This window comes from Bos javanicus, chromosome 15 (genome assembly GCF_032452875.1).
Source record: "Bos javanicus breed banteng chromosome 15, ARS-OSU_banteng_1.0, whole genome shotgun sequence".
NCBI classification, from domain to species: domain Eukaryota; kingdom Metazoa; phylum Chordata; class Mammalia; order Artiodactyla; family Bovidae; genus Bos; species Bos javanicus.
This window is the reverse complement of record NC_083882.1, coordinates 27,555,191-27,568,782: the sequence shown is the minus strand read 5'-3', so window position 1 is coordinate 27,568,782 and position 13,592 is coordinate 27,555,191. Positions and strand designations below refer to the sequence as shown.

The following is a 13,592-nucleotide window of genomic DNA, read 5'->3' as shown; positions in this document are numbered from 1 at the left end:
GTTCAGGCACAGGTGTGCCCAGGTCTCACACGGGGCAAGCACAGGCGCTGGGCTGCAGCTCTGGGGGTAGCCAGGGGGCCCGGGAGGTTTAGCCTGAGCCCTCCTCTCTCTCCCCTTTCAGCCTGAAACTCCTGGACAACTGGGACACCCTGGCCAGCACGTTGTCCAAAGTGCGTGAACAGCTGGGCCCGGTGACCCAGGAGTTCTGGGACAACCTGGAAAAGGAGACCGCGTCGCTGAGGCAGGAGATGCACAAGGACCTGGAGGAGGTGAAGCAGAAGGTGCAGCCCTACCTGGACGAGTTCCAGAAGAAGTGGCACGAGGAGGTGGAGATCTACCGCCAGAAGGTGGCGCCGCTGGGCGAGGAGTTTCGCGAGGGCGCGCGCCAGAAGGTGCAGGAGCTGCAGGACGAGCTGAGCCCTCTGACCCAGGAGCTCCGTGACCGCACGCGCGCCCACGCGGAGACGCTGAGGCAGCAGCTGGCGCCCTACAGCGACGACCTGCGCCCCCGGCTGACCGCGCGCCTGGAGGCGCTCAAGGAGGGCGGCGGCAGCCTGGCCGAGTACCACGCCAAGGCCAGCGAGCAGCTGAAGGCGCTGGGCGAGAAGGCCAAGCCGGCGCTGGAGCACCTCCGCCAGGAAGGTTCAAACAGGAAGGAAATAGAGAACCAGGCCAAGTGACGGATGATCCAATGCAGGTGCCCTGAAAGAGCTTCAAGCAGGAAGTACTGGCTTTGCTGGGAGAAGTGGGCTTCCTATCCCCAGCGTTTCCCTCCGGTAGAGGACATCGCTCCCCAGCCCTCCTGCTCAAGGGCAGCTGAGGTTGAAGGGACTTCAGTAAGCCTGTGGACTTGAAAGATTAGGGCAGGTTCAAATGAAGGGCTTGGTGCTTGCTCCTTCCTCCCTTACTAATTCAAAATACACTTTACAAAACTCATACCTTTTCCTTTTTCACCAGGGCCTCTTGCCACTATTCACCCTCCCACTCTGCTCAGGAAAAGCTGCAGTTTCCTCAGGCCCTGCTGTGCCAGCCCCATTCCTGGGGCTCCAGACCTGTCAGCCCCCTTTTTTCTGACCTGAGTCAGAAAAACAATCACCACCTCTTGCAGTAACTAGCATATCCCAGTCGCCACGAGGCTTTTATATGCATCATTTCACTGCATCCTTTCCCAGATCCTGGGTAGATTAAATGAATGGTATGGATGAAGGAGTTAGAGCATGAAAATGTGAGGTCATTTCCATGATTGAACAGCAGGATGGGCTAGGTTGCCCTTTCTAGACCTATGTACTCCTGAGCATCCGTGATTATTTTTCTTTAGAAAACAGTTGCTATCTATTCTAGTTTGTATGGACTTGAGTGTTCCCAGCCAGCCCCTTTTCACACTCAGGTACGCACCGCCCTGCCCCCGGCCCCCCTCCCCATGTGCATGCTTGTGGCTTCAAGATCTGCAAAGATCTGGGCAGTGCACTCAAGGGGCTTCCCTTTCCCTCTCCTCTCAAGGCCTTTAGTCCTTGGTACTGGATAATCTACCCCTCCTCCATCTCCGGTGTATCTTAACTGCATAAAGAAGTGGGCTTTTTTAGTTCCTAACCATTTGAGCTACGTCAAGCCCAGATATTTGGGTGAGGACATTTTTCAGGTAAGGGTGCAGGGATCCCTGGCCATGTTGGGTCTAAAGAGAAGTCCAGGTGGATTTCCTAAAAGAGAGCAGAGGTCTCCCGAGGCAGCTGGATGTCCTGATGCCACCAAGATCTGTCAAGGAGCCTTTGACGTCAGGCATGGAAGTAACTAGGCTTCCCTGGTGTCTCAGCAGTAAAGAATCCTCCTGCCAATGTAGGAGACACAGGTTTGATCCCTGGGACAGGAAGATCCCCTGTAGGTGGGCATGGCAACCCACTGCAGTATTCTTGCCTAGAGAATCCCCATGGACAAAGGAGCCTGGCAGGCTACAGTCCATGGGGTCACAAGAGTTAGACACAACTTAGCGGCTAAACAACGGTAGGAGTAACTACGCCTTTTTCTGAGTCAGTTGAGCAGAATATGGCAGCTCACCTGGGCTTGAGGTCAAGCAATTTACTGACTCAGTGACACTGGGCAAGTGCCTTCACACTTGGGAGCCTCAGTCTTATCACTGGAAGAGCAGGGAGGGGAGCTGCTCAGGTAGTCTGTGGTTCTGGAACTCTCCTGCATGAACATCTGACGGGTGGTGGGGACACAAGGGCTGCAGCCTGTGTTGGGTGACCTCGGGCTCCTCCTCAGTTCTCAGGACACGGGCCCCCCACTCCAGTCCTGGTCCCAAGGGGACAGTCAGCTCAGCCTGTGGTGACAAGGGCACCCATTTGCCAGGTGCCTTGGAGGTGCCAGGTGCTGTGCACGCTCTCAATTCCTTCCTTCATTTTCAGCAGACCTACGATGGATCATGTATCATTGTGCCCACTTTACAGGTAAGAAACCGAGGCTGTATGAAGCGACAGAGCCAAGACTAGAGCCCAGGTGTATCTTAGTTTAACCACCACCCTCGGCCTCCTTCCCCCAAGGGCGGTTGCGGTGGAGGTGGGGGCATGCAGCCCAGGCAGCGCACGTCCACTCCAGAATTTTGATGAACACACACAGTCTCAACTCCGATAGTGACGTAAAATGCCAGGTGCAAGGCCTGGCACAGAGCACACACTCAATCATGCTACACAGCACTCGACGCTTTATCAAAGTCTCGCCAGACCTAGCATCCCTTTGCTCCCACGCCAGACTGTCCACCAGGCAGGCTAGGGAAGGCCATTCCACCTTGCTCCACCCAGCTGCTAAGAGGTGGCTGGGGCACCAGCCCCAGGCCCGCTTGAGCTGGAGCCAGTCCCGAGCCCGCCCACAGAAGAACCCCAGTGCATTCTCAGCCCTAACATACATGGCTCGTGCAGGACACCCCACTCATGGCAGTTTCTCATCCAGCTTTATTGGAAGGCCAGCACATTGGGGTGGGCCAGGTCTGGGGTGGGGTGGGAGGTCACTGAGAATGCTGTTCTTGTAAGTGACCTTTGGGGGCAGCCCTGGGAGGCTGCTGGACCCAAGAAGCTAGTAGGATGGATAGACAGGTGGACTTGGGGTACTGAGATCTCAGACGGCCTCAGGGTGGAGACTGTGTGGGACTGGTGGCAGATTCCCAGAAGTCAGTGAACTTGCCCTTGAACGAGCTCCAGTAGTCTTTCAGGGAGCTGAAGCTCTCAGTCATCCAGTCTCTGGAGGTCAAAAAAGTGAGGGGAGCAGGTGGGGTGGGGGTGAGAGTTGTCTCTGGGCAGTGACAACTATGGGGCTCCCACCCTCCCCCCACTGGCACTCCCCCCACCCTCTCAACCCCACCCAGCAATGCCCTAAGACCTCAGGCTGGGACCCCCGATAGCTGCACCCCAGGAAAGGATGCCAAGGGTAATGATGGGAACCCAACCAAGGTCAACCCGAGTTTCTCCAGGTGTGGGCAGATGGTGGATCTGAAGCAAGCTGGAGAGGAGTGACTGATTTGGGAGATGTGTAAGGTCAGGACTGCCATTCTAGTGGAGGCGAGTGATGCCCCCTAGAATTGTACATCCTGGTGGCTCCAGGTGGTGGGGGGCAGAGCGAGGCAGTCTCTCATTTGGACAGTCATCAGAGGGTTGATAGCTGTGTGATCTGGGGCAGGTCACTTGGTTAAGTGAGCCTTGGTTTTCTTATCTGCAAAACGGGGAAATAATATCCACTCTAAAGTGGGTCCTGAGGACTAAAAGTGTTTGTGATCACCTCTGCTATGGAAATGCCAATGTGGGTGGAGTGGAGGTGGGGAAGGTGGGTGGAGATAGCAGAGGACCGGTGGGCAGAGGCGAGGCGGGAGAAGAAGGGCTGACGTCTGTTCACATGCGCCCGAGGACATGAAATGAGTCAGAAACACAGACACACACACATTGGGCTGAAATTGCTTTGAAAGTGAAAGTTGCTCAGTCGTGTCCAACTCTTTGCGACCCCATGGACTGTACAGACCATAGCATTCTCCAGGCCAGAATACTGGAGTGGGTAGCCTTTCCCTTCTCCAGGGAATCTTCCCAACCCAGGGATCGAACCCCGGTCTCCTGCATTGCAGGCAGATTCTTTACCAGCTGAGCCACAAGGGAAGCCCAAGAACACTGGAGTGGGTGGCCTATCTCTTCTCCAGCAGATCTTTCTAACCCAGGAATCAAACTGGGGTCTCCTGCATTGCAGGTGGATTCTTTACCAACTGAGCTATCAGTTGGTAGAAGCCCCAGAAATTGCGTTGGGTGGATCCAAACCTCCAGATTATCAGAAAAGGAAAATGGAAATGAGGGCAAGGAGGAAGAAAGGAGGATGACAAAGAGAGGCGTGGTGGGATGCGGTGCCTCTCCGTCATCTCTCCCTGCGAGGGAGCCTGTTTTACAGAGAGAAAGCAGGTTCAACGAGGTGCAGGTCCTAGGTGGGCGTGGGAGAGACACGGGACCCCTGTGGGGGCTCTTACCAAGTCCCAGGCAGGTAGCAACCAAAGACAGGAAAGTGAGGGTTTACCTGGCCTGCTGGGCCACCTGGGACTCCTGAACGCTGCTCAGGGCATCCTTGGCGGTCTTGGTGGCCTCCTTCACATAGCCCTGCATCTTGTCCAGAAGGGATCCCTCTTCGGCCTTGGTAGCTTCTATGAGGAGAGCAGGACTGAGTGGCGTGGATCAGCTTCTGGGGAGCCCTTGGCTCCTGCTCAGCCCCCCATTGGGGTTTGGTATCCCCCAGCCACTTGCCAAGCCATCCCCTTCCCACGCCCAGCCCAGTTCCCACTGGCTGCTTACCAGGCAAGACCAGGAGCGCCAGGAAGGCAGCAAGAAGGAGCAGCCGGGGCTGCATGGCGCCTTGGTTCCTGCAGGGAAGGGTCCTGTGAGCCGTTCCTCAAGTCCCACCCCTTCCACCACCACCAGGCGGCCCTCCCTGGGGAGATGCGGTGGCCCCTAAAGCAGGGCCTGAGCCGGCTCAAGTTGGGAGGAGAGAGGGCTGATATGGGGGAGGCTATGGGCTTTCAGACAGGGGACTGGGGGACCCAGGGCAGAGAGAGTGAGGCGGGGCATGGAGCAGGAACCCCCCAGACCAGGAATCAAGACATGTGGATTCTGGCCAGGTTTCTGCCACTAATATGCTGAGTGACTCTGGGTGACTCTCTGCCCTCTCCAGGGCTCAGGTTTTCTGTCTGGGGCACAACTGGGGTGTCTGAGTCTTCTAATCCTAAACATGCAGAGTGAGCAGAAAATGGAGCCAGTGGCAGTCCCAGCTCCACCACTAGGCTCTGTGTAGCTTTGGGCAAGTGACCTTCCCCTAGGGACCTCGGTCTCCCCATCCATCAAGCCTTAAGGCTTCCTCAGCTCTACAAGTGCTTCTCCAGGCTTCGCTGGCTGGGCTGGGCACAGAACCCCACCGGCCCCTCCCCATCCTGCTCTCCTTATCCCTCAAACCCCCAGGGAGCCTTACCTGGAGCGGCTGCTTCTTGGGATGAACTGTGTACGCAGGCAAGAGGGTTCAGACCTGTTTTATATTATCCCCAGGACACAGGGCAGCGTGAGGGCCCAGGCAGCTGGGCAAAGGTCACCTGCTGATCAATCTAGACCAGGCCCTGACAGAGGGTAGCCAGAGGCACCCAGGCCCGCTAGGAGTTGGGAAATCTCTAGAAAGCTGAGGGTGCCCACCTGGCTCTCTGCTACCCCTATGGCTTGGACCTGGGGTTACCCCATTTCTGAGCAGCCTGGTTCCCCAGGGAGAGGCTGGTGAGTTGGGTGAACAGATTGGGGGACAAACCTCATCCATCCCTTTGCCCTTGGTTTCCAGGTCCTTCCCTACTTTAAGCCCTGACAATAGCTTGCAAAGTGGGGGTAATGTGAGAGGGGGATTGGCTTCTTCAGACTGGACACAACTCAGCTGGCTGGGCGGGGGTGTCTAGAGTGAAGTCTCAGAAGGCATGTGGGCAGGGGCTTGTGCAGAGGTGGGACACAGTTGAGTGCCCACAGCCCCCTCCCCAGGATCTCCGTCTCTGGGCTTCAGTCCCGAGTGCAGCTGACCCAGAAATTTCCTGAGCTGATCCCTCTCTTACAGGAGATGGTGGGAGATGGTCAAAGGCTGCTGAGCGCAAGGCCTTTGTTTTACCACACCGTCTCCTCATCTTGCCCTCTGGACTCACTGATAACGTCCCCAGGGGGCAGACTGTGCAGCTGGGACTGAGGCCAGCGCTGAGTACCTCTCGATCTCAGACCTCAACTTCCTCAGCTTAGAAATACCAGGCCTCATAGTCCTGTGGCTGGGGAGGCAACCAAGGCTGTGGTGAGGCTGGTGTAGTGGAGAGAGGGGCCAGTCAGCTGTCCAGGAGATGCCCGGCCTCTGCCTGCGGTGAAGTGTCCTTCGGGCTCACACCAGGAGCTGCAGCCTGGAGGCAGCATTAGGGAGCTCTGTCTTCCAGTGAGGTCTCAGAGCCAGGAAATTCTAGATTTAAATGGTGCCTTTGGCACCTACAGATATGACCCAGAGCCACAGATCTAACATCTCAGTGCCTCAATATTCTCCTCTGTAAAATGGGGCTAGAACACTGATACTCCAGAATTGTGGTGAAATATAAGAGATATGTAAAAGCAGCTGGTCCATGAAGGGGGCCAGATAAATCTCTCCTCCTTTCTCCCAAACACTTGTCTTTCCTTAGACAGCGTAGTCTGAAGGCAGGAGGAGCCTCCAATGTAGACTTAGGGCTTTTGGCAGGTGGCCATCTTACCAGGAAGAAGCAACTAAACCCACCGTGGGAAGTCAGAGGCCCAAGAAAGTGACCTAGCTCTACCTTCAGAATTCTTTATCTGTGGCTGAAACTTGAAATTTCTCCTTAGAGATTTATTCCTTTCACTTAGACATGGTTATCTGTTAAAATGCAAATGATTCCTGCGAAGTAGACATTATTAGGGCTCCGCTGGTAGTTCAGCTGGTAAAAAATCTGCCTGCAATACAGGAGACCTCAGTTTGATTCCTGGGTTGGAAAGATTCCCTTGAGGAGATAGGCTATCTGCTCTAGTATTCACAGGCTTCCCTGGTGGCTCAGATGGTAAATAGTCTGCCTGCAATGTGGGAGACCTGGATTTGATGCCTGGGTTGAGGAGATCCCCTGGAGGAGGGCATGGCAACCCACTCTAGTATTCTTGCCTGGAAAATCCCCATGGACAAAGGAGCCTGGCAAGTTGCAGTTCATGGGGTTGCAAAGAGTCAGACATGACTGAGCAACTAAGCACAGCCCACCACAGACATTATTAACCCCATTTTATAGGTAGAAACCTAAGGCAGGGCAGGAGACATACCCAGGTGCCCATATTCCATCCACGGCAGAGTTGGGAGCCAGAATCCAGGTCTTCTAATATGCACACTGGACCAAACCGCAGGCAGAGATGAGACCCTTGGAGGTTTATCAGGCACTCAGAGTGCATCAGTTTCAGTCTCTTCCTGAGCACAGACTGTGGTGATGGGGTGGGGAGGAGAGGAAGGTGATTGGGAGGTCCTGAAGAATTTGGACTTTGGGGAAGGTAGAGGGCAGCCGTGTCCACTTCCCTCTTCGTTCTGATCTGTTCCTTCTCCCCAGAAGTGAGGGTCACAGTGGGAATCCAGATTCCAGGCTAGGCTGGGGCATGCTGGGTTGGACTGGCTGGAGCCCTTGGCCCTGGTTCCTCCAACTCTCCTTCCATGTGTGTGGAGCCTCTGGAGGAGGCCGCCCTCTCTCTCCTGCGTGGCAATGGGCTGGTGAGCCCAGGGAGGTCAGAAGATGTGGGCAGAGAGACCCAGTGGTGTGGTGTCAAGCTGGGTAGAGAACAGGAGAGTGTGGGCCTCTGCAGCTGGGTTGAGACATGCCCTGGGGCCTGGGACCTTATCTCATTCCAAGGGCTTGGCCTCTGTGTGCCTGTGCCCCTTCCAGGAGCTCCAGGTGGGTCTCAGTAGGGCAATCTGAGGAAGGGTCTGATCAGTGGCCCAGCCTAAGCTGCCTCTCCTTCCCTTCTTCTCTCCCTCCCTCCAGCATAGCTCCCCTGGGATGAGGACGCTGCTCCAGCCGTGGCCCCCATACCTGGTAACGGGCAGGGAGGAGGGGCAGGAAGGAGAACATCTGACCAGCTGGGGCCAAAAATGGTCCTCTAGGGTTAAACTAAATCTCTCTGCTTCCACTTGTGTGCGAGTGAGGCTTAGCTTATGAGCCTCTGTGACCCATGCCCCTGCCACAAGGCTGGACTGGGCAGCGCTGACTCAGCCCTTCCAGCCAGAGGCCCTGGTTCACCATGGCCTTCTGCACTGGAAGTTCCTCCTAGTGTCTCACCCAGATCTTCCCACCCAGGAGCCACCCCCTTTGAGCTCTGCCCTGGGTGGACGGCCAGCGTGGAGCAAACATGGGCACCTGTGTCCGTGTGATTTGCCCGTCCCTGGCTGGGCCTGAGTCGTTCCCTCCTGCTTCTGGGCTCGGGCTGCCCACGGGTTTGATCTCTGTTGATGGGGCAGGAGGTGGCCATAAGTGATGCTAGACTCTCAGCCTCATTACCTCATTGACCATTAGGTCTGTCTGTTGTACAGATAAGGAGATGGAGGCTCAGAAAGGGATATGGTTCACCCAACGTCACACAGCCCTTTGCGCCCACCCATGTGGCCGTGCCCTGACTCATAGGGCCAGGGTCTGCTGGAGCTGCTGGCACTCACGTCCTTTCCATCAGCAGCTCAAACAATCTAAGACAGGGCACAGGGGCCTCTCATTCTCTCCCACCGCCCAGAACTAATCTGTTCACAGACTGATACACAGCATGCTCTCTGGTACTTTCCCAGCTGTCCTGTGGATAAGACTGCACACTTCCACTGCAGGGGGTGCAAGTTTGAGCTCTGGTTGGGGAATTAAGATCCTGCATGCCACACATTGTGGCCAAAAAACAAAAACACATGCTCCCATTCAGTGAGGGCAAACTCAACTGAGAGTCCTTGGTGACTCGTTGCCTGCTCACCTCTGGCCCATTGAGGGGGAAAGGGATGAGGCCAGAGGTGAGCGGACTACCTTTGCTCCCAACCTAGGCAGGACTCTGCCTGATTTGGGAGTGTCGCAGTGCAGTGAAGTCTTCAGGGGCAAAACATGGCTCGTGCTTGATGAGTGCTGACTGTGGGCTAGGCATGTCTCCCAGCATTACTCAGATTATCTCCCTGACCCCCTGAAGCCCAGAAGGCATGCACTGTTTTATGCCCTACTGAGGCACACGGGGCTCAGAGAGGTTAAGGGACTTGGCCGAGGTCACCCAGTCAGTATGTGCGGAGCCCACATGCAAAGCCAAGGAGTCCAACTCCAGCATCAGAAGCCTTCATAAACTACTGCAAGATGGCCCAGGCTGCTCCTGGAAGGAGGAGCTCCCTGACGCTGGGGGTGGCGATCGGTGCGGTGGGACACTGCCAGGTAGTGGGGATTCTACAGAAGGGATACAAGCACTGGAAGGCCTTTTAGCTATCTTCAACCCCAAGAGACATCAAGTCACTCCTGGTCTATGAAACAGTGGAGACACGGGAAGTCAGGATCAGCCCAGCTGTGGACTCTTCCAGTGGCAGGTTACAGAAGCCCACCCACGTGCGGGGCATGGCATTCATGGAGGGCAGCCAACAGTGCAATATGATGGATGTCATCTCCTTGTCACTCAAGGTGATCTGTGTGGTCCGGCAGAGGGGCACAAACTGGTCAGGATGCACCGCCTTCTTGGTGGATGTCTTTCTGTGTATGACCTCACTTGCAGAGGACGTTGGAAGTCCAAGAAGAAGATGTGGATGCCACCACCACCCCCCTTCCCTGTCTCCTGATGAGACGCTCCCTGAGAGCCTCAGGTCTTGTGATTCATCACAAGCTGACTGCTCCCGTCCAGGGAGGAGGTGGGCAGGAATCAGACCTCGGGCCAGTCTGCCCCTCACCCTGCATTGTGCCTGCCTGATGCCCCCCAGAGGGTGGGGTCTCCCTCTGCCACTCTCATTGGAGCAGCAAGCATGCTACTGTACTCCTTGCTTGGTCCAAATCCAGAAAATAGTTAATATTCTTATTAACAACAGTAATGGCTATTTTTTAGTGCTTACTCTGCCAGGCACGATACTGCTCATTTCACCAGTAATATCTCATTTAATACACCCAACAATCCCATTTTTAAAGGAGAAAATGAGGCCAGAGCTGGGCCAAGTTGAATCACTAGACCAAGGTGACACATTTGGCAATGGTGGGACATGCAGCACACTTACAATTAATACCTTTAGCACAGGATCTCCCTCCACTCCACCCAGGCTTGCAGGGGTCGCCTCCTCCCGGGCTCACCTTGACCAGAACCCTAGATCTTGTCTCATTATCCCATCTGTGGCCCTGGGTGTCCCAGTCCAGAGCCTGGTGCTCTGAGATGGAGTCAGGGTTGGGGGATGTGGGAGTGGGGGCCCCTCCTCACTGGGGCAGACAGAGGAACTGTGAACTTTGCCCCCCTCCCCAAGCCGAGCATAGACCCGGAGCGGCCACAGGGCTTCTGTTTATCAGTCCCGAGCTCAGGTGTTCCCTCAGCCTCATTCCTCCCTTGGCTCACGGCCCCTTCCACGATGGGCGGGGCACACGATCAGAACAGCTGCTTCTGAACGCTGCCTGAGCCCCAGTCTGCCATCAGCTTCCACGTTGTCCAAGGGTCACAAAAGTCCAAGAGGCCTCCTGGGAATGTGTCACCTTCCAGCGTGGAGTCACACTGGGGAGGAAGGTGGGGAGGGCAGCCCAGTGAGGATTTAAATGTCTGACTGGTTCTGAGCTTCAGTCAGTTCCACAGCAGTACAGTGAGCTGCCTGAGACCCTCTCCTCTGGCCCCTCTGAATCCAGGAAGGATCTGGTGCAGTAAGAGACTCTCCCAGCCCAGCGAGGAGCCCAGGATGTTTCTGAAGGCTGTGGTCCTGAGCCTGGCCCTGGTGGCTGTCACCGGTGAGTAGGAGCTGCCTTCAGATGGCACTGTTAGGCAGGACCCATCTGCTGCGTCAGGCACGAAGGGTGGCGAGTCTGGGGCCAGGGCAAGAGGACAGTTCCGAGTGCCTGTCAGCCCACAGCTGGAGGCAGGTGGTTCCCCAGCTGCCACTCAGCTCTTAGGAGTGCTGTCCATTCACAGTGCTGGGCTCCCTGGCATGGGTGCTACCCCAGCTTTACCTACCCCTGTGGCTTCTAACTAGCCAAACACAGAGAGAAAAATCAGTGGCTGTGCCCCGCCCCCGACATCCAGTCTGCAGCTCAGGGCTGGGGCAGGGGGGCAAGGAAGGAGACGGTGTTCATGAATTTGCTGTTTCCCACCCAGGAGCCGAGGCGGAGGTCAATGCCGACCAGGTGGCCACCGTGATTTGGGACTACTTCAGCCAGCTGGGCAACAATGCCAAGAAGGCGGTGGAACATATCCAGAAGTCTGAGCTCACCCAGCAGCTCAAGTAAGAGGGGCAGAGCTTGCAGGAAGGGCTTCTTAAAGACCATGCAACGTGTGGGCAAGGGCTGGACTCGGAGGCAGGAGACCTGAGCTTAGGATACCCACTGCCCTGCCATCAAGTCACTGGGTGACCAGAGCTCTCCAGACTTGGATCCTGGGATCCATGTTTGCAAATAAGGAAGGCTGGACTGAATAATCCCTGCTCTAACTTTTCTTTTTTTCTTTTTGTCATGCCCTGTGGCTTGTGGGATCTTGTTCCCTGACCAGGGATCAAACCCCCGCCCTGAAACTGCTGAGTCCTAAACACTGGGCCACCAGGGAATTTCCCACTTTAACTTTCCAGAGTGTAATAAATGGCCACATCTTAGCACTGAGGCTCCCAGAAGAAAGGGAGGGAAAGAATGTCATGTGAGCTGGCTTCTAATACATTCCAGGACAGGCCTCTGTGAAATCATGGGAAGGGGAGGGGTGAGGATATTTGGGAAGCCTCTGGGGGTGTCCACACGGCAGGGAAACCAGCATCCCATGTGACTAGAAGATGCTAAAAGAGGTCCAGAACATCACAAGTGATCTCTGTCACAGCACACCTGGGCTGAGAAGGACCTCAAAGTTCAGTCTTTCTACTTTACAGATAAGGAGAGGCAAGCCCACTGCTCCAGCTCACATGATAGGTATTAATTGATACTGTGACTCAAGCTCCAGGGGAGATCCAGAGGTACAAGGTCAATGTATTACCTTAGTCGATTACATCAATTTGCTTAAATCACCATCCACCATAGGGAAAGTCATGGGGATAAGATGGGTGAATTCAGTACCCTGCACGCTCACCTGTCTTAGGCAGGTGTGTGGAAGGTGAGTGGTATGTAAGGAGCTAAGGTCGCAGTGGAGGAGCCTGGCGGGCTTACAGTCCCGGGGTCGCAGAGTCGGACAGGACCGAAGCGACTTAGCACGCAGGCAGGAATGCCAAGCCTCACGGTGGCCCCCTTGCGTCCTTTCCCCGCAGCACCCTCTTCCAAGATAAACTTGGGGAAGTGAGCACCTACACGGACGACCTGCAGAAGAAGCTGGTGCCCTTTGCCACGGAACTGCATGAACGGCTGACCAAGGACTCCGAGAAGCTGAAGGAGGAGATTCGGAAGGAGCTGGAGGACCTGCGGGCCCGGCTGCTGCCCCACGCCACGGAGGTGAGCCAGAAGATCGGGGACAACGTGCGCGAGCTACAGCAGCGCCTGGGACCATACGCAGAGGAGCTGCGCACCCAGGTCGACACCCAGGCACAGCAGCTGCGGCGCCAGCTGACGCCCTATGCGGAGCGCATGGAGAAGGTGATGCGGCAGAACCTGGACCAGCTGCAGGCCTCGCTGGCGCCCTACGCCGAGGAGCTCCAGGCCACGGTCAACCAGCGCGTGGAAGAGCTCAAGGGGCGCCTGACGCCCTACGCGGACCAGCTCCAGACCAAGATCGAGGAGAACGTGGAGGAACTGCGCCGCAGCCTGGCCCCTTATGCTCAGGACGTCCAGGGGAAGCTCAACCACCAGCTGGAGGGCCTGGCCTTTCAGATGAAGAAGCATGCCGAGGAGCTAAAGGCCAAGATCTCAGCCAAAGCCGAGGAGCTACGGCAGGGGCTAGTGCCCCTGGTCAACAGCGTGCGTGGAAGTCAGCTGGGCAATGCCGAGGACCTGCAGAAGTCACTGGCCGAGCTGAGCAGCCGCCTGGACCAGCAGGTGGAGGACTTCCGCCGCACCGTGGGGCCCTACGGCGAGACCTTCAACAAAGCCATGGTGCAGCAGCTGGACACGCTCAGGCAGAAGCTGGGCCCCCTGGCGGGGGACGTGGAAGATCACCTGAGTTTCCTGGAGAAGGATCTGAGGGACAAGGTCAGCAGCTTCTTCAACACCCTCAAGGAGAAAGAGAGCCAGGCCCCCGCCCTCCCCGCGCAGGAGGAGATGCCCGTCCCGTTGGGGGGCTGAGTTGCCCCTGGTGCCCCCGCCCCACCACTGACACCTGCCCTGCCCTGCCCCCTGTCTGTCTGTCTGTCCCAAAGCAGTTCTTGTACAGACCTGTGGATACATGTCCAGTGGAAAGTGATGCTACCTCTCACTTCTCAATAAAGCTGCTGAGAAACTA

General features: G+C 56.2%; 3 protein-coding genes across 8 annotated transcripts; 2 read left to right on the top strand and 1 right to left on the bottom strand.

The window, feature by feature from the left end:
* The first annotated feature begins 126 nt into the window (after positions 1-126).
* Positions 127-936, top strand: LOC133261779 (apolipoprotein A-I-like). The gene has a single exon (XM_061440412.1). The coding sequence runs from the start codon at positions 249-251 to the stop codon at positions 678-680; it is 432 nt and encodes a 143-aa protein (XP_061296396.1). The 5' UTR covers positions 127-248; the 3' UTR covers positions 681-936.
* On the top strand, positions 650-13,592 carry APOA4 (apolipoprotein A4). Of its 6 annotated transcripts, none has more exons than XM_061440404.1 (5): positions 650-697; positions 2,406-2,444; positions 10,880-10,978; positions 11,343-11,469; positions 12,469-13,592. In XM_061440404.1, the coding sequence occupies exons 2-5, from the start codon at positions 2,420-2,422 to the stop codon at positions 13,433-13,435; spliced, it is 1,218 nt and encodes a 405-aa protein (XP_061296388.1). In that variant the 5' UTR covers positions 650-697; positions 2,406-2,419; the 3' UTR covers positions 13,436-13,592. The 6 variants fall into 6 exon arrangements, with proteins under 6 accessions (XP_061296388.1, XP_061296389.1, XP_061296387.1 ...); XM_061440405.1 differs by having other exon boundaries at positions 662-697; positions 2,403-2,444; XM_061440407.1 differs by lacking the exon at positions 650-697 and adding an exon at positions 8,045-8,095 and having other exon boundaries at positions 2,400-2,444.
* On the bottom strand, positions 2,932-5,584 carry LOC133261780 (apolipoprotein C-III). The gene is made up of 4 exons (XM_061440413.1): positions 5,482-5,584; positions 4,812-4,879; positions 4,540-4,663; positions 2,932-3,230 (listed from the first exon to the last, which is right to left on the bottom strand). The coding sequence occupies exons 2-4, from the start codon at positions 4,864-4,866 to the stop codon at positions 3,119-3,121; spliced, it is 291 nt and encodes a 96-aa protein (XP_061296397.1). The 5' UTR covers positions 4,867-4,879; positions 5,482-5,584; the 3' UTR covers positions 2,932-3,118.

Excerpts from the sequence above, each read along its gene's own strand:
- LOC133261780 (XM_061440413.1), bottom strand. The coding sequence starts at position 4,866 with ATGCAGCCCCGGCTGCTCCTTCTTGCTGCCTTCCTGGCGCTCCTGGTC. Across the intron at positions 4,664-4,811 it reads GGCGCTCCTGGTCTTGCCTG|AAGCTACCAAGGCCGAAGAG; the intron begins GTAAGCAGCCAG and ends CTCTCCTCATAG. Across the intron at positions 3,231-4,539 it reads CAGGTGGCCCAGCAGGCCAG|AGACTGGATGACTGAGAGCT; the intron begins GTAAACCCTCAC and ends TTTGACCTCCAG.
- LOC133261779 (XM_061440412.1), top strand. The coding sequence starts at position 249 with ATGCACAAGGACCTGGAGGAGGTGAAGCAGAAGGTGCAGCCCTACCTG.
- APOA4 (XM_061440404.1), top strand. The coding sequence starts at position 2,420 with ATGTATCATTGTGCCCACTTTACAG. Across the intron at positions 2,445-10,879 it reads TCATTGTGCCCACTTTACAG|GAAGGATCTGGTGCAGTAAG; the intron begins GTAAGAAACCGA and ends CTCTGAATCCAG. Across the intron at positions 10,979-11,342 it reads GGCCCTGGTGGCTGTCACCG|GAGCCGAGGCGGAGGTCAAT; the intron begins GTGAGTAGGAGC and ends TTTCCCACCCAG.